Below are 22,872 nucleotides of genomic sequence, written 5' to 3' on the forward strand. Positions count from 1 at the left end.
CTTCTTCAAAGCCCTACTGAAGGCACATCTCCTCCAAGAGGCCTCCCCAGACTAAGCATCACTTTTCCTCATCTCCCACTCCCTTCTGCATCGCCCTGACTCACTTCCTTTGCTCTTCCCCCCACCTCCCCACCCCATATATCTGTCATTTTATTTATTTATATTGAGGTCTGTTTATTTGTATCGATGTCTGTCCTCCCCCCTCCAGACTGTGAGCTCGCTATGGGCAGGGATTGTCTCTCATTGTTGTACTGTACTTTCCCAAGTGCTTAGTACAGTGGTCTGCACAGAGTAAGCGCTCAGTTAATATGACTGAAAGAATGAATGCTTTGTGATCTTAGGCAAGTCACTTCATTTCTCTGTGCCTCAGTTCCCTCATCTGTACAATGGGGATTAAGACTATGAGCCCTATGTGGGATGGGGACTGTATCCAACCCGATTAGCTTGTATCTACCCCAGAGCTTAGAACAGTGCCTGGCACATAGTAATCGCTTAACAAGTACCATAATTATTATTATTACTATTACCTGATGGAGATCAATGTTTCTGTGACTTCACTACATTCGTCACAATATTAAAATCAAATTTAACCATCATAGAGGATTTCATATTACAAAATGGTAGAAACAGATGAGGGTGGGAGTAGGGCCTAGTAGGAAGACCTAAGGGCCCAAGAGTTGGGAGACTCCATGCTCTAGTCCCAACTCTGCCACTCATTTGCTGTGTCATCTTGGGCCAATCATTTAACATCTTTTTGGCACATTTTCCCCATCTGTAAAATGGGAGATAAGAAACCTGCTCTCCCTACTTCTTAGATTGTGGAAACTAATTAATCAAGCAGTTGTATTTATTGAGCACTTACTGTGTGCAGACAACTGTACTAAGTGTAAAACAGAGCACTGTACTAAGAGTATGACTGAGTTGGTAGACACATTCCCTGTCCAGGAGGGATTCTAGAGGGAAAGCCAGGAATTGATATAAATAAATAAATTATGGATATGTACATAGGTGTTGTGGGGCTGAGGGTAGGCTGAATAAATAAGAATAATAACAATTGTGTTTTTTGTTGTTGACTATGTGCCATTCACTGTACTAAGCACTCAGGTTGATACAAGATAATTAGGTCCCAGGTGTTGAATCCCTATTTTGCAGATGAGGAAACTGAAGCACAGAGAAGTGATTTGTCCAAGATCACGCAGCAAAGTTGCAGGGTCAGAGTTAGAACCCAAGTCCTCTGATTCGCAGGCCTGTGATCTTTCCACTAGGCCATGCTGCTTTTCAGTAAAGTGTGCAAATCCAAGTGCAAGGGTGACACAGAAGGGAAAGGGAGTAGAGGAAATGAGGGCTGAGTAAGGGAAGGCCAAGGACTGTTTCTGATCTGTTTATCCTGTGTCTACCCTGGGGCTTAGCACAGTGCTAGATACACAACAGTGCTAAATCAACATTATTATCATCACTGTATTATATTGAATTGGTTATGTAGTTCTAAATCCTACAGTAGCAAGCTTGTTGTGGGCAGGGAATGTGTCTGTCTCCCAAGCGCTTACTACAGTGCTTTGTACACAGTAAGCGCTCCATAAATATGATTGACTATCACAGACTCATGCTACTGAACAAGTTAGAAGGCTTTGACTGCTACTGAACTAGAAAAAAATATGACATGTATCAAGAGCTAAACAACGGACTACTTCGTTTTTTGTCCATAGGTGCTAAAGGAACCATAGATTGCTGCAACTATGTGAGCATGTTGGACAGACCTTCCAATCATTCATTCCAGACAGTCACTCCTGTTATACAGCAAGGATCGCAACAGAAAGTGCCCAGACTGCTCAAACAAGTTAAGTCGCCAGGTGAAGCCACATGTTCCAAGCTGTGGTTAACACAGCAGTCTACTATGCCCCTCCTGTTTTTGCCTCTAGTGCCAATAAAAACATGGAAAGGGACCGTCTTGATTTCATTCTGTCCTCAAAAAAGTGATCAAAAGGACAGTTTTTTGTGAGATTTTAATCAGTAACATTCTTAAAGGCTCTTCATCAAACAGGCATTCACTATGCTCCCTGTAAGCATACTGGAGGCTTTCAAAGGATCTGTCTGAGAAGAGGTGAACTTCAGGAATTTAGTCTGCAAGAGGCTGAAAGTTTCCAGAGCCAGAAAGAGGGTTTATTGGTGGTGTGTGACTTTCTGGAGCTGCCCCCTTGGCTTCCAGTTTTTTTTTTCGACTTCAATCTCTCAGCTGCCCAGATTCAACACTTCATCAAGCTCTTTTAGCCCCAGTGTTATTAAAATCATCATCATCATCATCATCAATCGCATTTATTGAGCACTTACTGTGTGCAGAGCACTGTACTAAGCGCTTGGGAAGTACAAGTTGGCAACAATGTAAATAAATTAAAGTAATGTTACAGTACATACATTTCAAAGAGAAGCAACAAGGCCTAGTGGACAACAAGGCCTAGTGGACAGAGCACGGGTCTGAGTGTCAGAGGACCTGGGTTCTAATCCAGGCTCTGCCAACTGCTTGCTGTGTGACCCTGAGCAAGTCACTTAACTTCTCTGTGCCTCAGTTCCTTCAAGTTTAAATTGGGAATTGAATACCTGTTCTCCCTCCTACTTATGTCTGTGAGCCCCCATGCAGGACGGGGACTGTTTGACCTAATTTACTTGTAACTACCCCAGTGCTGACCCTGTCAGGGTCGCACCTGGAGAGTTTCCAGTACTGTACCCATCTCGACTATAGGAGGGAAAGTCAAGCAGAGGCCTACACATTCCATTCCTAGTTTGGGCAGTGGCTAGTGAGTGGAAGGCAATCTGCTACAAGTCAAAGCTCACCTGTACTAGGCAACAGCAGCATGGGAGAGAGGCAAGGGCAGAGACTCAAGTTTACTGCATGGAAGAAGGCAATGGTAAACCACTTCCCTATCAGAACGATTGCAGATGGAGGCGGGGCATTCCTTACCCTCCCCTTAGTTGCCTCCAGTCAATCAATCACTCAGTGGTATTTATCAAAACGTACTGTGTGAAAACCACTGTACTAAGAACTTGGGACAGTAGAGCATAACAGAGTTGATAGACATGTTCCTGTCACATCAAGAGCTCCATATTGTGAAAGGGATTAATGAAAATATACTCCCCCTCAACAGTATTAAATCTACGTCTTAATTTTCTATGATCCATGGATCAGTCAGTCAGTTGTATATATTGAGCATTTATGGTATGCACAGCACTGTACTAAGCTCTTGGGAGAGTACAATATAACACCAATCAGACATATTCCCCACCCACAAAGAGTTTACAGCCTAGAAGGGGAGATAGATGGTGAACACGTCTTCGAGTTAGTCCTGGGCTTTAGGAAGGAAGCCTGCCAAATTGAACTGCCTGAGGTCCTCAGGGACAACTGCTGACAACTGAGAAGCAGCATGGCTCAGTGGAAAGAGCTCGGGCTTTGGAGTCGGAGGTCATGGGTTCAAATCCCAGCTCTGCCAATGGTCAGCTGTGTGACTTTGGGCAAGTCACTTCACTTCTCTATGCCTCAGTTCCCTCATCTGTAAAATGGGGATTAAGACTGTGAGCCCCCTGTGGGACAACCTGATCACCTTGTAACCTCCCCAGCGCTGAGAACAGTGCTTTGTACATAGTAAGCACTTAGTAAACGCCATAAAAAAAACAAAAAAAAAACTGCTACCACATTAACCCAGTCACTTATCTTCTTATCTCGCCCTGATCACTGTATTATAATAATAATAATAATAATAATGACATTTATCAAGCACTTACTATATGCAAAGCACTGTTCTAAGCGCTGTGGAGTTTACAAGGTGATCAGGTTGTCGCACGGGGGGCTCAAAGTCTTAATCCCCATTTTCCAGATGAGGGAACTGTGGCCCAGAGAAGTTAAGTGACTTGCCCAAAGTCACACAGCTGACAAGTGGCGGAGCCAGGATTTGAACCGATGACCTCTGAATCCAAAGCCCGTGCTCTTTCCACTGAGCCACGCTCAGCCCCCTTGCTGACCTCTCTGCCTTCTGCCTCTTCCCACTGCAGGCCATACTTCACTCTGCTGCCTGATTCATTTTTCTACAGAAACGTTCCAGACATGTCACCCTGCTCATCAAAAAACCCCAATGGTTGCCCATCCACCTCCACATCAAACAGAAACTCCTCACCATTGGCTTTAAAGCACTCAATCACCTCACACCCTCTTACCTCACCTCACTACTCCCCTACTACAACCCAACCCACACAATTCACCCCTCTAATGCTAACCTTACCACTGTACCTCCATCTCGTCTATCTCGCTGCCGACCCCTCGCCCACATTCTCCCACTTCACATCCCACAATTATTCTCCCTACCTTCAAAGCCTTATTGAAGGCACATCTTCTCCAAGAGGACTTCCCTGAATAAACCCTCCTTTGCTCTTCTTCCACTTCCTTCTGAGTTGCCTTGACTTGCTGCCCCTACTTCCAGCCCCAGAGCACTTACGTACGTATCTGTAATTTTATTTATTTATATTGTCTGCCTTCCCCTCTAGACCGTAAGCTCATTTTGGGCAAGGGAATGTGTGTGTTAGATTGTTATATTGTACTCTCCCAAGTGCTTAATACAGTGCTCTGCACCCAATAAGAGCTCAAAAAATAAGGCTAATTGACTGACTGGGCAAATCCGGGTTAGCCAATAGGCCCCTTTCTAAGAACAGCTTCCGCAGCAAAACTCCTTAACTATTTGTTAAGCAAACAGTCCTTTGATTGTAAACCTGGTCCTTTTCCTTTTCCTCACCCCGTCTCTCCCCTCCATCGTGCCGACTCTCTCCCTTTGCTCTGCCCCCACTCTCCGCCCCACAGCACTTGTGTATATATGTACATATCTATAATTCTATTTATTTATATATTTTACATTAGCCTGATTACTTGTTTTGATGTGTGTGTATATATATATATATATATATATATATGATTCTATTTATTTATATTGGTGCTATTGATGCCTGTTTACTTGTTTTGAGCCCATTATTTTGATGTCTGTCTTCCCCCTTCTAGACAGTGAGCCCATTGTGGGCTGGAATTGTCTCTGTTCACAAATTGTACTTTCCAAGCACATAGTACAGTACTCTGCACACAGTAAGCACTCAATAAATACAACAGAATAAATGAACGAATGAATGGTCCAGGTTTGGATTTGCTGTTCTCTCCTCTCAGATACTACTGGGGATACCTCGATCTCCTCTTTCTTGCCACCGACCCTTCGCCCATGTCCTGCCTCTGTTCTGGAACATCCTCCCTCTTCATACCTGACAATTACTCTCTTCACCTTCAAAGCCTTATTGAAGGCATAACTTCTCGAAGAGGCCTTCCCTGGATTCATTCATTCATTCAATCATATTTATTGAGCGCTTACTGTGTGCACAGCACTGTACTAAGCGCTTGGGAAGTACAAGTTGGCAACATATAGAGACAGTCCCTACCCAGCAACAGGCTCACAGTCTAGAAGGGGGAGACAGACAACAAAACAAAACAAAACATGTGGTCAGGTGTCAAGTCATCAGAATAAATAGAAGTAAAGCTAGAAGCACATCATTGACAAAATAAATAGTAAATATGTACAAGTAAAATAGAGTAATAAATCTGTACAAACATATATACAGGTGCTGTGGGGAGGGGAAGGAGGTAGGGCAGGGGGATGGGGAGGGGGAGAGGAAAAAGGGGGCTCAGTCTGGGAAGGCCTCCTGGAGGAGGCCATTATGTTGCCAACTTGTACTTCGATAAATACGACTGAATGAATGAATGAATGAGGTGAGCTCTCAGTAGGGCTTTGAAGGGTGGAAGAGAACTAGCTTGGAGGATGTGCGGAGGAAGGGTATTCCAGGCCAGGGGGAGGATAAGCCCCCTGGATAAGCCCTCCTTTCTGCTTCTCCTACTTCCTTTGGGAGTGTTATTTGCTACTTGGGTTTGGGTTGGCTGTTATCTCTTCTGCTCCTGGGAATATAGACTTCCTTAGCAAGTCTCAAGCAAAAACTCCTCACTATTGGCTTCAAAGCTCTCCATCACCTCACCCCCTCCTACCTCACTTCCCTTCTCTCCTTCTACAGCCCAGCCCGCACCCTCCGCTCCTCTACTGCTAACCTCCTTACTGTGCCTCGTTCACGCCTGTCCTGCTGTCAACCTCTGGCCCACGTCCTACCTCTGGCCTGGAATGCCCTCCCTCCACACATCTGCCAAACTAGCTCTCTTCCTCCCTTCAAAGCCCTACTGAGAGCTCATCTACTCCAGGAGGCCTTCCTAGACTGAACCCCCCAACTTTTTCCTCTCCTCCTCCTCCTCCCCATTGCCCCCTCCCTCTGCCCTACCCTCTTCCTCTCCCCACAGCACTTGTGTATATTTGTACATATTTATTACTCTATTTTATTAATGATGTGTATATAGCTATACTTCTATTTATTCTGATGGTATTTGACACCTATCTACTTGTTCTGTTTTGTTGTCTGTCTCCCCCTTCTAGACTGTGGGCCCGTTGTTGGGAAGAGACCGTCTCTACATGTTGCCGATTTGTACTTCTCAAGTGCTTAGTATAGTGCTCTGCCCACAGTAAGCACTCAGTAAATATGATTGATTGAATGAATGAAAGTTACTAGAGGCTTCTGACTGAGCAAGAACACTGCTGGTCAATCCTGACTCTTAGTTCACCAGAATTTCTGTGACTACACAGCATCTCTCATTGAGAGAGAGAGAGAGAGAGAGAGAGAGAGAGAGAGAGAGAGAGTGTGTGTGTGTGTGTGTGTGTGTGTGTGTGTGTATGCATCCAACACATCTATAATATCCATATGAGGGATTTGGAGTAGTTTGAATAAGCAGAATCAGGATGGGGGTAAATTGAAAATGCTTCACAGAAAAATCATTATGGACAAGAAATTTGTCTACCAACTCTATTATTCTGTTACACTGCACTCTCCCAAGCACTTCATATAGTGCTCTGCACAAAGTAAGCACTCAATAAGTACAATTGATTGGCTGATTGGACAATAGATGGGATAATGATGATGGTATTTGTTAACCACTTACTATGTGCCAAGCACTGTTCTAAATGCTAGGGTAGATACAAGGTAATCGGATTGTCCCATATGGGGTTCACAGCCTCAATCCCCATTTTACAGATGAGGAAACTGAGGCACAGACAAGTTAAGTGACTTGCCCAAAGTCACACAGCTGACAAGTGGCAGAGGCGGAATTAGAACCCACGACCTCTGACTCCCAAGCCTGTGTTCTTTCCACTAAGCCAAGCTGCTTCTCCATAAAGGGAGGCTGGCAGGAGCATGGTTTATCAAGCACAGCAGGAGAGGTGCATATTCGGGGGGTGGGAGGGGAGGTCTGTGAGGCTAGAGGGAAGAGCAAGCTGAGGGCTGTTAGACGAGGGAGAAGTGGCTGTTCATCATCATCATCATCATCATCATCATCAATTGTATTTATTGAGCGCTTACTGTGTGCAGAGCACTGTACTAAGCGCTTGGGAAGTACAAGTTACTGTACTTGGCTGTTCCCAAGCACCAGATGAGGGCTTGAGGAAAGGGGCGTTTGTGTAGAGCAGACTGAAGTAGAAGGAGACTAGAAGCAAGGCGACCATCTGTGCAGAAATGAAAAATGTGAGATTGGTGGCTGGAGGAATGGAGAGGAGGGAAACCTCACGGGACATTATTGAGGAAGCAGTAGGTAACACACTAGACTTGGAGAGCAATGTGGCCCAGTGGAAAGAGCCCAGGACAGGGAGTCAGAGCAACTGGGTTCTAATCCTGTGCCTGCCACTGGTCTGCTGTGTGACCTTGGGCAAGGCTCTTAACTTCTCTGTGCCTCAGTTCCCTCATCCGCTAAATGGAGATTCAATACTTGTTGTCCCCACTACTTGGACTGTGAGCCCAACATGGGACATGATCTTGTATCTACACCAGTGCTTAGTTCAGTGCTTGGCACAATTGTAAGCACTTCACAATTACCAAAATTATCATTATGAATGCTATCATCATTGTGTGGGTGGTGAACAAAAGAATTAGAAAAATTAGTATACATTTATCTGTCCACACTTTTGCTAGTAATGGCTGTGGCACTTGTGAATGGCCGATACTTGTAAGCCTCCTTCCACCCCCACTTCCCTGTGAGCCTAAAAATTGCTCAAGGGCAGGACCTGAGTCTCTTGTTCAACTGGATTCTCCCAAGAGCTCTGCACACAGTGGGCACTCAATAAATAATCTATGGTATTTACTGAGTGCTTATTAAGTGCAGAGCATTGTACTCTGCGTTTGAGACAGCACAAAACAACAGAATTAGCAATCATGTTCTGTTTGGTTAGACAGGACATGGAATTGCAGTGCTATTGAAGTGATGATAAGAAGGAAGATATCTGAGGAAGATATTAATCTTTTCTATTTGTTGAAAAAAGAATGAAGTACAAGAGAAGCAGCGTGGCCAACCTGATTAGCTTGTATCTACCCAAGCGCTCAGTAAAGTGCCTGGCACAAAATAAGTGCTTAACAAATACCATAAAAAGAAAAGAGATAAAAGGAAGGAAGCAGATCTGGGAAACCTAAAAATGAATACCAGTCAAGGAAGCTTTTGAATTCTAAGTCACTGGTGAAGGTTTTTTTGAATGTTTTAATATCCAATCTTATTTTTCAATTCTCTCACATTAGTCAGTGGCATCTATTGAGTGCAGAGCACTGTGAACCCATTGTTGGGTAGGGGCTGTCTCTGTTGCCTAATTGTATTTCCCAAGTGCTTAGTACAGTGCTCTGCACACAGTAAGCGCTCAATAAATATGATCGAATGAATGAATGAATGTATTAAGCACTTGGGAGAGTACAACACAACAGAGTTGGTAGACACGATCAGTGCCCACAAGGAGCTAAATTTTTCCAGTGAAAGATTTAATGACAGAATAGAACTTGAGATCTTGCTGCTAATTTAAAGCAAAAAAACCCACAAAAAAAAAAAAAACCTAAAACAGAAAACTCCCTAGCAGATGCCGCAATTACTGCACGTGGAAATTGAGGTTGCAGGAGCCAAAAGCCCATTACCTCAATGTTTTCTCAAAAGTTCATAAACGGTCATTTGTCATTTTAGATATCTTTACAGAATGAAATAGCCACGCTGAATTTTGAAACCAGAGGTGCTTAGGCCATGAGCTGAATCAGGCTCCAAACGATCACCAAAATAGGTAGCGTACCTAAGCCTAGCCGGAAAAAAGTGAATATTTTACCAATGCAATTAGATTCCATTTAGACGAAATGTAAATGCCACCCACCTGAACCAACTTCTTTTTCCTCCTCTTCAATGTTGTTCAGGATGCTATCAAATTCCTCATCAATGGTCTGGTTACCCCGCATTTGAGACAGGATTCTCCGGGCCTTCTGGGTCTGGCCTTGCTGAATGAGCCAGCGGGGACTTTCCGGTAAAAAGAGAAAGCCCAAAAACTGTATCACTGCTGGGATGGCTGAGAGGCCAAGCATGTACCTGTAAAAAACAAACACACACTTAGTGCTTAGCGCTTAGGACAGTGTTCTGCACACAGTAAGCACTCAATAAACATGACAATGAACACACACATACACACAGCACCTCGGCATTAGATCTTATTAGCAGTGAGGCAAAAACGAAGAGTACTCGACCGCGGATTGTCAGATTCTAATGGAGCGAAAACAACCGGACTTTCTTTTTTTTTTAATGGTATTTGTTAAGTGCTTACTATGTGCCAGACACTGGACTAAGCACTGGGTTGGATAAAAACTAATGAAGTTGGACACAGTCCCAGTCCCACATGGGGCTCATGGTATTAATCTCCCTTTTACAGATGAGATAACTGAGGCACACAGAAAAGACTTGCCCAAGGTCACACAGCAGACAAGTGGCAGAGCCGGGGTTAGAACTCAGGTCCCTCTGAATATTAGACCATGTGGCCAACAGAATGTGAAGGTTTTTCACACTGTGTTGGGAAAGAGGGAAGAGAAGGCTGATATTTCCCTTTCATCAGGATAAAACCCAAGTGGGAGTTGTCATTCTCCTGTGTCTGGACTGGCTTTGATGGGTGTTTCCTGGCAGAAGAACATGTAAACAGCTGGCAATGCAAGTCCTGTAAGCTTATTGCAGTCAGCTTTAAGGGACTTTGGGCGAGTAACTTAATTTTTCTGTGCCTCAGTTACCTCATCTGTAAAATTAAGACTGTAAGCCCCTTCTGGGACAACCTGATAACCTTGTATCTCCCCCAGCACTTAGAACAGTGCTTGGCACATAGTAAGAGCTTAACAAATACCATCATTATTAATAACAATAATAATAATAATAGCTATCTGTCCAAGGGTGAGGTGAGGTGAGCAGAGCAGCACTGAAGTGTGAGCTGCCCACTGGATCTGGCCATTGATCACTAGCAGTCAATTGCTTCTTTCACTTTTTGCCCCCAAGAATATTGTCTCTATATGTTGCCAACTTGTACTTCCCAAGTGCTTAGTACAGTGCTCTGCACACAGTAAGCGCTCAATAAATACAACTGATGATGATGATGATGATGGAGAAAGAAACTGCCATTCTTATCCCCTTCATCAGTATTATTAAGCGCCTTTTGAATATAAGCTCCTCTACACCCGAAGCTCCTTGTAATAATAACAGTAATTATAGTATTTGTTAAGCGCTTACTATATACCAGACACTGTACTAAGGACTGGGGTGGATACAAGCAAATCGGGTTGAACACAGTACCTGTCCCATGTGGGGCTCACAGCCTCAATCCCCACTTAACGGATGAGATAACGGAGGCACAGAGAAGTGAGGTGACTTGCCTAAGGTCACACAGCAGACAAGTGGCAGAGCAGGGAACAGAACCCATAAACGTTCTGCCCAGTAGATCAATGTGAGTGTTGTGGGCAGGGAATGTGCCTACCAAGTCTGCAATACCATACTCTCCAAGTGCTTAGTACACTTCTCTGCATACAGTAAGCATTCCATAAATACCACTGGTTGATCAATTTCAGAGCACCGTGCTTGACACTTGGGATCATGAAATATAAGTCAAAACCTAAAACCCCCCGCCCTTGAGAAACCTCCAATCTAACGAGGAAGACGTGCTGCCGCAAATTGCTAAAACACAGTAGGTATAATAGAGTGCTGCTGAAAATGGGAAAAACAAAAATAAGCAAATAATAAGTGAATACAATAGATAAATACTCATCTGCAAAGCCTGGATGATGGGGAACATGAACAAAATAATACAGGCGACATAAGAAAAATGCATTCTCTGCTCCTGCTGGTTTTCAATTATTCCATGATTCTCTTTGAAAACCAATTAATTTCTAATAGAAAAATGCTTCCTCCAAATATGAGAACCCCATTAAAACCCATATCAGAAAGCAGCCCCTATTTAAGGAAAGAGCAGTAGCGTGGCTCAGCGGAAAGAGCCCAGGCTTTGGAGTCAGAGGTCTTCGGTTCAAATCCCAGCTCCGCCACAAGTCTGCTGCGTGACCTTGGGCAAGTCACTTCACTTCTCTGAGCCTCAGTTCCCTCATCTGGAAAAATGGGGATTAAGACTGTGAGCCCCCCGTGGGACAACTACTTGATCACACTGTATCCCCCCAGCGCTTAGAACAGTGCTTTGCACATAGTAAGCACTTAACAAATGCCATCATTATTATTATTATAGTCATCACCGACATCTACAATCTTCCCCTGTTGGGATAAAAATAGAAGTGCTGGAGAGAGAAAGATTTTCATACCTTTAGGTAACTGACAATCTTTGTTCTGCTTTCATGGCCAACTTCTTCTAAAGGAGCAGCTACACATACTCATTCACACACAACTCTCATGCTCAATACACGTATTCAATTTGTCACTAAATCCTGTCTGCTCAACCTCCACAACATGGCTAAAATCTGTCCTTTCCTCTCCCTGCAAACTGCTACAACCCTTGAGTACTGCATCAGCTTCCTTGATGACCTCTCTGCCTTCTGTTTCTCCACACTCCATTTCACAGATGAGGAAACTGAGGCACAGAGAAGTTAAGTAATTTGCCTAAAGTCACACAGCAGGCAAGTGGCAGAGCCGGAATTAGAACCCAGATCCTATGATTCCCATGCCAGGCATTTTCCACTGGGTCATGCTGCTGCCCATTTTTATGTTTCCATTTTGTAAATGATTAAGATATATTCAGTAACACAGTGATAACAATAATAATAATGATGATGATGGTCATCCCCATAATGATGTTATGTGCCAGGCACTGTACTAAGCACTGGGATGGTTACATGAAAATCGAGTTGGATACAGTCCCTGTCCCATGTGGGGCTCACACTTGTAATCTCCATTTTACAGATAAGGTAACTGAGGCACGGAGAAGTGACATGACTTGTCCAAGGTCACACCACAGACAAGTGACAGAGCCAGGACTAGAATCCATGACCTACTGACTCCCAGGAACAGCTCTAGCCACTATTACATGCTGCTTACGTTTTGAAAGTGTTATGCCTCTTCTGAAATATTAAATATATACTAAATGGCAAATATAGGAATGGCAATACACTGCTTTGCACACAGTAAGTGCTCAATAAATACAATTGAATGAATGAATGCAGGAAGATATTCACTTGATTCTATTCCAGTACTAGTATAAACAAATAGTTTAAAGTCACATATGACAAGGAAAAACAAATGTTGCCTTTGGCTCCAATATTAATCTATTTTAAGGTAGCTGGAAAAATGTCAGATTTTATTATATTTTATACATTTTTCAATATGCTAAAAGAACATGTCAATTTATCAAGGTCAATACCTTAAATTCTGTAATAATAATAATAATGATGGTATGGTATGATTGTCAAGCACTTACTATGTGCCAAGCACTGTTTTAATCACTGGGGTAGATACAAAATTCTGAGGATGGACACAGTCCCCACCCCGCATGGGGCTTAAAGTCTTAATCCCCATTCTGCAGATGAGGTAACTGAGGCACACAGAAGTGAAATGACTTGCCCTAGGTGACACAGTAGACAAGTGGCAGAGCTGGGATTAGAATCCATGACCTTCTGACTCAAAGGCCTGTGCTCTGTCCCCTACGCCATGCTACTTCAGTGTCACATACTAAGTACAGTCCTCAATTTGTAATAAACCTAATATTTGTACCCTGTTGTCCACCATATGTACACACAAGAAGTAACATGGCCTAGTGGGAACAGGGCAGGCCTGGAAGTCGGAAAACCTGGGTTCTAATCCCAGCTTTGCAAATTGTCTGATATGTGATCTTGGGCAAGTCTCTTCACTTTTGTGAGTCCCACATGCGATATGGACTGCGTCCAACTTGATTAGCTTGTATAATAATTATGGTATTTGCTAAGCGCTTACTATGTGCTAAGCACTGTTATAAGTGCTGGGGTAGATACAAGGCAATCAGGTTGTCTGTACCCCAGAACTTGGCACATAGTAAGCACTTAAATACCATTTTTTTAAAAATCAGTTTTCTCACGCACCAACTTCCTTTAAAAATGAATGAGAACTCACACCTTTCACAGGAATTCATTGAAATTTTTCTTTTATATGAATTTCCTAAAAATCTTATCACATCTAAGTGTGCTAAATAATGAATCTTTTGCTTCCACTTGAGCAAAGTGGAGAGAATAAGTGCCACCCTGATATAAGAAATATCACTTGTACCTTACAGACAGGAGGTAGAATTAACGTGCAAACCTAAAGAATAAACCAGAAACATGTAGGACAGCTCAATGATTACAGAAGGAAATTAAGTGCTTCTCGAGAAAATAACACCTGCTTTCAAGGGAACCACTACACAGAGAGCTCAAAAATGAGATTTGGAACTTTACATTCTGCGTGTGTACTCTGGGTTTAGTCCATTTTGTGTACATATGCATATATCTATACTAAATTATGGTTTTTATGCTTTTCTCTGCAATAAATGACAGACATAGAAGATCTTATGCCTCAGAGGTATAAAACTCAGGGAAATGTGGTCAGGGAAGTCTTTTGCAGATGGAGCAGGATCAGAGAATTACCTTCACAGACCGGTTACCATGGAATCTCAGCAAGCATTGTATTAAACTGCAGACCAAGAAAATACTTCATACAAGCATGGAATATGGCTGAACTATTGCTTGTGAAGGAGAGTACAATACAACAGAGTTAGCAGACATGTTCCTTGCCCAGAATGAGCTTAATGAGCTGAAGGGGGAGACAGATAATAATAAGAGAAGCAGCGTGGCTCAGCGGAAAGAGCACGGGCTTTTGAGTCGGAGGTCATGGTTTCAAATCCTGGCTCCACCAATTGTCAGCTGTGTGACTTTGGAGAAATCACTTCACTTCTCTCTGCCTCAGTTACCTCATCTGTAAAAAGGGGGTTAAGACTGTGAGCCCCCCAAGGGACAACCTGATCACCTTGTAACCTCCCCAGAGCTTAGTACAGTGCTTTGCACATAGTAAGCACTTAATAAATGCCATTATTATTATTATTATTATTATGAGTAATTTATAAAACATAATCTAAAGATATGCACCTGTGTGGGGTTGGCTTGAAGGCAGAGCGAATATCAAATGCCCAAAGGTCACAGATAAAAGTGCACAGATGAAGCAGAAGTGGGAGGGAGCCGAGGTAAAGAGGACTTAATCTGGGAAGGCCTCTTGGGGGAGATGTGACATTGATAATGCTTTGAAGGTGGGGAGAGCAGTGGTCTGGTGTATATGGACAGGGAGGGAGTTTCAGGCTAGGGGGAAGACGTGACAACGGGGTCGTCAGTGAGATAGATGAGACCGGTGTACAGTGAGTAAAAGTTGGCACTAGAGGAGCAAAATTTACCTGATTACCTTGTATCTACCCCAGCGCTTAGAACAGTGCTTGGCACATAGTAATGGCTTAGCAAATTCCATCATTATTATTATTATTATTATTAAGAGAGATACAGCTAGATGCTTAAGAAGGATAGGCTTCTCCATCAATGAAGTTTCCACTCAAGGATTCAGACAACTTCACTGCTTGCTTGCCCCCACCTACAGCCTTCAAGGTTCCTGACATTCCAACTGCTTCTGGACCAGTCGGGGGGGGGGGGGGGGGGGGGGGGGGGGCGGGTGTAAAGGTGGCCAGAAAGAGGGGGAGGGGTTAGCAGAGTGGGCCAAAAAGAAGGAGACCACCACCGTGAGATCTACTGAAACAAGAAAGACACAGCCAGGCACAACCAAGGAGAGAGATACATTGGTAGACACTCTCCACATCAATCAACTGCATTTAATTCGGTGCTGAGCACTGTACTAAGCACTTGGAAGGGCACAATACAACAACATAGAGTAGACAGACCCATTCCCAGCCCACAATGAGCTTACAGTCTAGAAAGGGAGACAGTAATATGAATGAATTAGATATATAGGCATATATAAAAATTAGACAGGTACAGAGACATTAATTACAGATACATTCTTTCTCTCTCTCTCTATATATATATATCTGTTATTTATTAATTTATATAGAGAGAGAATTTATATATATAGAAATGTCAGTTATGGACAAATCTCTCAATAGCTTAGCTCACTGAGGCTGGAGCTTGGAACCCTGGGGCTGCTTTGTCTTAGGGTCAATAGATGACAGGATTTCTCCAGCCTCCCCTCTGTGTCAACTCTGCATTTAGTTTATAGCCCATCTTGCTACTGCACCAGTCTCCTCGCTGACCTCCCAGCCTCCTGTCTCTCCCCTCTCCCGTCCATTCTTCACTCTGCTGTCCAGATCATTTTCTTAAAAAATTGTTCTGCTCGTGATTAAGCACTTTGATCCTCACTCTAGCCCACAATATTTAAACAAATATCCTTATACTCTTCTATCTTTCTGATTCCTAATCTATTTTTATGTCGGTCCTTCCCAGTAGACTGCAAGCTCCTTGTGGACAGGGACCACATCTAACAACTCTGTTATACTTTCCCAAACATTTAGTACCACTGCTCTGTACATAAGAGGCCTTACTTCCTCATTTCCTCTTCTCACACTCCCTCCTGTGCCACTTCTGCACTTGGGATTTGCTCCCTTTGTACATCTCTCCCTCAGTCCCACAGCATTTATGTACCTATCAGTAATCTATTTATTTATATTAATGTCTGTATTCCCTTCTAGACTCTAAGCTCATTCTTTGAATGCTATTTGTTAAGTGCTTACTATGTGCCAGGCACTGTACTAAGCATTGGGGCAAATACGATATCATCAGGATGGACACAGTCCCTGTTCCACATGGGGCTCACAATCTTAATCCTCATTTTACAGATGAGGTAACTGAGGCACTGAGAAATTAGGTAACTTGCCCATGGTCACACAGTAGACAAGTGTTGGAGATGGGATTAGAACTCAGGTCCTCTGACTCCGGGGGCCCATGCTCTTCCCACTGCACCACACTGCTTCTCACTGTGAGCAGGGAACATGTCTACTAATTCTGTTATATTTTACTCTCCCATGCTTAGTACAGTGCTCTGCACACAGTAAGTGCTCTATACATAAGATTGATTGAATGATAGTAGACCCTCAATACATACCACTGACTGACTGACTGGCGACTTCTCAGCTGCAGTCCTGCACCAAACCAGCCTCCTTACCTCAAGAATAGAGATAATAGACTGTAAACTCATTGCGGGCAGAGAATGTGTCTACCAACTTTGTTATGCTGTACTCTCCCAAGCGCTTAGTGCAGTGCTCTGCACACAGTAAGCACTCAATAAATACAACTGAAGGAAAAATGAATGAATAGTAAGCGCTTAACAAATACCGTCATCATCACCATCAATACAGGTCTGGGCGTCAGAAGGACTAGGGCTCTAATCCCGGCTCCGCCACTTGTCCACTGTGTGACTTTGGGCGAGTCACTTGCATAAACCTGACAAGTATGTATCTACCGCACTGTATCATGCACACAGTGTGTGGCACATAGTAAGTGCTTAACGAACACCAATAAATACTATTGACTGATTGATCCTCAAGAGCTTTCCACGTCCCTCCGCATCACGCAAAAAATCCTCACAATGTGCTTCAAAGTTCTTCACCGCCTTTTCCCATCCAACATATATCAGTTCTCTTTACTCAATACTACCCAGATCACTCTCTTCATTGGGTCAAGGCTAACCTACCTGTGCCTCACTTGCAATTCCTCCACCTCTCATACCTTGCTCATGCTGTTCTCCCCACCAGGAACTTCCCCTTCAACCGTTCTGTCATCTTGCAGTAATTCACTGGAAATCCATAAACTGTCAGACTGCAGCTCTCCCCAATTTTACAGCCTTCTAAAAATCTGCTACCTCCAACTTCGACTCCCTCAACTAACGCTCAACATCCAGATTCACCTCTGGCAAAATTTATAGCCTTTTTGGCTGCTTTTGTGTATCTAAGCATGGCCAATTGTATGGTTTGCTACCTATTCTAATTACTATATTTTAAAAAACATTTCTATGTTTGCTGTCCTCTGATAGAAGGTAAGCTGCTTTGTTTAGGGAATAAATCATCTGTGTATGTGGAACGTTCACAAATAAGTAAATAATGGTAAACACTTATGGTATTTTTTAAGCACTTACTATATGCCAAGCACTGTACTAAGTGCTGGGGGAGATACAAGTTAATCAGGTTGGACACAGTCCCTGTCCCATATAGGGCTCACAGTCTTAAACCTCATTTTACAGATTAGGTAAATGAGGCCCAGAGAAGTTAAGTGACTTGCCCAAGGTCACACAGCAGACATGTGGCAGAGCCAGGATTGGAAGCTGGCTCCTTTTGATTCCCAGACACATGCTCTTTCCACTAGGTTACATGCTAAATATGGTACATTGCACCAGTGGATACTAGTACTGTACACTGCAATGAAAAAAAAATCATTACACCAGTATTTAATTATTAATTATTAAATCAATTCAAAGCATATTATCATAATAGTAAATAAATGAGGTGTGGTATGATTCTGAGTCTCTGCAGAAGGGTATAAATTTGCTTGTTTGCTGACCGTGGCTATGGTTTTTCAACTTTAGTAAAGATTTTTTCCAATTCAGATTGAACACCAGCCTTCTTTTCTTTGGAAATCACCTTGGACCTGGTAAACTCCTTCTGAACACTTCTGCACACGTTTGAATGCCTCCTTACATTAGGGTCATCATCTTCAGATTTACTTCTGACTTCATCTGCTTTCTCACAAATTTATGCCAGACTTTTAATCTCAGTATTTCAGTGGATGGTGGAGAGAAAAGAACTTCTCCTTCATCTGCTTTGGCATCTTGCAATTGTCAAAGGTTTACACTGTCCATACTGGAAAGTGACTCCTTGAATGTGATGCCTCTAAATCCCTGACACCTACAGGTTCCATTTTGAAATTAATCTGACCCCGTTCTATGGATATTGGCTTTGGAATCATTTCATCACCTTGAAAATCTAAGAAAAACCAAAGGCAGAACTACTTCTAAGATTCATTCATTGTTGATGGCTAATCTCTGCCGAGCAGGGAAAGTGGCAGGGAAAGATTTACCAACCTGTAGTGCTCAACTAGAATACCAGGGCTGTTCATGCATATGTATGGAATAAAAAATCAAACCCCACAGGTTGTTCAATCAAACCATCAGCAGTGTTTGAGCCCTTATTGTATGCAGAGCACTGCTCTAGGCATTAGGGAGTATCTGTGGGCCCCGGACTGTATCCAACCTGATTTGCTTGTATCTACCCCAGCGCTTACTTCAGTGCCTGGCACCTGGTAAGTGCTTAACAAATTTCACTGTTATTATTATTATCATTACATTACATTACAATGGAGTTGGTGGACACGATCCTTGCCAGCAAGGATTAAATACCTGTCCCCCTCCTACTTAGTCTATGAGCCCCGTGTAGGACAGCGACTGTTTTCAACCTGATTAACATGTATCCACCCAGCGATCAGAACAGTGTTTGACACGTAGGAAGTGCTCAATGCATGCCATCATTATTAGGGAGCGTAAGATATAGAAAACCAAAGGTTTGAGAGTGGTTATATCATGGAAAGGTTACCTGGAATATGCCTATAACGAAAGAAAGCCTTACCACTTTTAACTAGGGCTCAGTTCTGAAGGGTTTTTGCTGGCCACACGCTTAATGAGACATTCTTAACAAAGTGTCCTAATACTGACCAAGTCTCTGATCAACTAGAAAAGCAGTGCTGCCTAGTGGATAGAGCACGGGCCTGGGAGTGAGTAAGACCTGGGTTTTAATCCGGGCACTGCCACTTGACTGCTGTGAGACCTTGGGACCCACCTGACAAAGTGACCTCACTAGAGTGTTAATGCTATACCTTAGTGTCCCGTTCAATCATATTTATTGATCATTTACTGTGTGCACAGTACTGAACTAAGTGTTTGGGAGAGTACAATACAATATAAGAGACACATTACCTGCCTACAATGAGCAGGGAGTGGTTGCCTAGTAACTCCTGATATTAAAAATTTGCTCATCCTAAAGGTGACACTGAGCGGCAATGCCAAAATTTTAAAATTCAGACTCTAGAGATCTGATTGACTTTCTCATTACCCATCCTTTAGGGTGCCCGTCACCCGTTAACCGGGGATGCGTTCGTTCAGTGATGAGAGAGAGAGAGAGAGAGAGAGAGAGAGAGAGAGAGAGAGAGAGAGAGAGACACACACACACACACACACACACACACACACACACACACACACTGGGGACAGAAAGCCTGAGTTTTATATAAAATTTATTCCGTGAGGCAAATTGAATTCCCAGACTGGAGGTCTTCTCAGACTGAGCCCCCTCCTTCCTCTCCCCCTCCTCCCACTCCCCATCCCCCCCGCCTTACCTCCTTCCCCTCCCCACAGCACCTGTATACATGTATATATGTTTGTGCGTATTTATTACTCTATTTTATTTGTACATGCTTATTCTATTTATTTTATTTTGTTAATATGTTTTGTTTTGTTCTCTGTCTCTCCCTTCTAGACTCTGAGCCCACTGTTGGGTAGGGACCGTCTCTATAGGTTGCCAACTTGTACTTCCCAAGCACTTAGTACAGTGCTCTGCACACAGTAAGCGCTCAATAAATACAATTGAATGAATGAATGAATAGGTGCAATGGATTGAACTTCCCTTTCAGGAGGAACATAATCAATTAGCAATATTAGAGCTTCCCTACACGGGAAGAACGCAATCATATGTTAATCGTACGTGGGTGAGGTGGCTGGCTCTCACCCATGTGCACTTCCCACTCGGGAAGAATCCACTTACTTTCCCACATGGGAGGAATCCACTCTTGATTCCCACCAGCAGCGGGGCACCTAGGTCCCACCCACAAGACACTCACCCATCCCGCGGCCCTTGCCTCAGTGTGTTGGTTCTGTTTGCAGAGCGGGCATCTGGCCTTCTGGGCAGAGAAAGACACGTGGGCTGCTGCTGCTGCTGCTGCAGCGACTGCTCCTCCTGCTGCAGCGACTGCTCCTCCTGCTGCTTTGTGTCTTGGTGCTCTGATCCCAAAAGGTCAGAGGCAACAGGTATTTATCACCTGTGCTCCTAGGCTATTCCAGCTTCCAGACTCAGTCTATCCAATCACTGCCCTCCCCCCTCCTCCATACCTAATTTGATTGGCATGGGGGCGAGGGACACCTTCTGTATTCCCAGCTTGGACTTTCAATCTGGCAGTTTTGGTTGTGAGGGTGGTATCCCACCCTCACTTCCGAGTTCCGCCTGCTGGCTCAGGCGGTCACAAGATAGTATTGGACCTTGAGATGGCTGCTACTCCAGGGTCACCTCGGGACAGTGCCCTTGTAAGTTTTATGTAATTTTACCTCTTTCCATCGCATTGGAATCCAATAATCACACACAGTCTTGAAGGAAAAAACCCAATCTCAGTTTTTCACAAGTACACAGCCCAAATCTTGCATGTAGCATTATTTTCAGCAGCAGAAACTGATATTTATCCACACTGTACTTAGGACAAGTATTTATCCGTAAACAAAAATTCCTTACCTAGGTCTCTTGAGTAGCAATCAACCTCAACAAATCTGTAGCCCTCAATATTTGCACAAAATCTACTTAGGTCCATAAAACCTTGCTTTTAATCTCATCCATGATCACAGACAGCATTAAGCAGTGCTTTGGTAAGCTCAAAATTCAATAAGACACAGAATGAAGGACAAAAAGGATAAAGCTATTTATACTGGAGAGTGAAGAATGTTTGATTAAAAGCATTTGCAACTAGCACTGGGCAAAGTATTAGGCACCCTACAGACACTCAATAAACACTGGTTTGATGTTCGAAATGTTGATTTTCCCGTTGGTTCTGATTTTTCTTCCCCAACATAAAATTCTGCCAGTTTGACTATGTCTCTCAGTCGACTGCTATAGCCCAGAGGAATGACAATTAGCATCTATTTTCATCGTTAGGAAAACTCACCTCGCCTTGAGAAAAGACTATTTAGCAGTCTTATCGTTTTGATCAGTGCAGATTTTCCTCTTAAAAATGGTCCAGAGATGTCAACTTTAGGCCTAAAACTCACTAAGTGACCAATCAGACATAAGATATGTAAATTAAACATGTAGATTCTGGAGCTCAGAACTGGGCAATTTTGAATATCTGTTTTCTCTTGCTTAGAACAAGGTGTTTCTTTAAAAAACTATGTTCCCTCTATTAGCCTACTGGATTGCTACCGACTCATTTTGTGACTATTTATTGGGCAACTATTATATTATTTCATTAATAATCCCTTGTATTTATTGAGCGCATAATCTCAGCAGACCACTCCATTTAGGAAAATAAAATCAAGCTATAGACAAGATCACTGCCCTCAAGAAGCTTACAGTCTAGCTGGGGAGACGTAACTAAAAGAAATCTGATAAGAGAAGGATGTAAGAAGCAACATGGCCTAGTGGGAAGAGCACAAGCCTGGAAGTCAGGGGAACTGGGGTCTAATCCCAACTCCACCATATGCTTTCTATTGACCTTGAGCAAATCACTCAACTTCTAAGTGCCTCAGTTTTCTCATCTCATTGAAAAGCAGCATGGTTTAGTGGAAAGAGCCCGGGCTTGGGAGTCAGAGGTCATGGGCTCTAATCCCAGCTCTGCCACTTATCAGCCATGTGACTTTGGGCAAGTCACTAAACTTCTCTGTGCCTCAGTTACCTTGTCTGTAAAATGGGGATTAAGACAGTGAAACCCACGTGAGACAACCTGATTACCCTGTATCTACCCTAGTGTTTAGAACAGTGCTTGGCACATAGTAAGCATTTAAATACCATCATCATCATCTGTAAAATGAGGAAAAAGATACTTGTTTGAGGTGAGCCCACAATAAGCTGCCTTTTTAGTGACTGTGATCCCTAGACTGTGTTTCTTCTAGACTGTGAGCCCACTGTTGGGTGGGGACTGTCTCGCTTAGTACAGTGCTCTGCACACAGTAAGTGCTCAATAAATAGGATTGATTGATTGATCCCATGAACAACAACAAGGAAGAGACTTTGCAAAGGCACTGATGGGTTCTATCTGAAGGAGGTGATTGATTGCGGGCCTGTGGGGGCGGAGTATGCAGGGAGTAGTGGGGCTTTCTCTTCCTGTTCTACCCAGTAACAGGCCTGGACCATGCCTGCCACGCCGAGCCACAGCTGTGATGTCTAAGGCAGATGATAAAAGGTGGTTGTTTGCTCCCCTTCTAGACTGTGAGCCCGCTGTTGCCTAAGGATCATCTCTATTTGTTGCCAAATTGTACTTTCCAAGCGCTTAGTACAGTGCTCTGCACATTAAGCACTCAGTAAAGACGACTGAATGAATGAATGAATGAATTGTGAGGGGAGCACCTGAAATGCAAGAAGCAGCATAGAGAAGTAAGCATTGGCGCATCATTCATTCAATCGTATTTATTGAGCG

General features: G+C 43.3%; 1 protein-coding gene and 1 long non-coding RNA gene across 2 annotated transcripts in view; one reads left to right on the forward strand and one right to left on the reverse strand.

Moving 5' to 3' along the window:
- The window catches only part of LOC119945498, a 39,900-nt gene extending 37,994 nt beyond the window's left edge, over nt 1-1,906 (forward strand). Inside the window, exon 3 of the long non-coding RNA XR_005456240.1 lies at nt 1,707-1,906. This is a non-coding gene — a long non-coding RNA (uncharacterized LOC119945498). The remainder of the gene's footprint in view (nt 1-1,706) is intronic.
- Nucleotides 1-22,872, reverse strand: part of SLC2A13 (solute carrier family 2 member 13) — a 481,564-nt gene that overhangs the window by 345,954 nt on the left and 112,738 nt on the right. Inside the window, exon 4 of the mRNA XM_038766641.1 lies at nt 9,285-9,493. Coding sequence (XP_038622569.1) covers nt 9,285-9,493 — 209 coding nt within the window. The remainder of the gene's footprint in view (nt 1-9,284; nt 9,494-22,872) is intronic.

Source organism: Tachyglossus aculeatus, chromosome 2 (assembly GCF_015852505.1).
Source record: "Tachyglossus aculeatus isolate mTacAcu1 chromosome 2, mTacAcu1.pri, whole genome shotgun sequence".
Taxonomy (NCBI): Eukaryota; Metazoa; Chordata; class Mammalia; order Monotremata; family Tachyglossidae; genus Tachyglossus; species Tachyglossus aculeatus.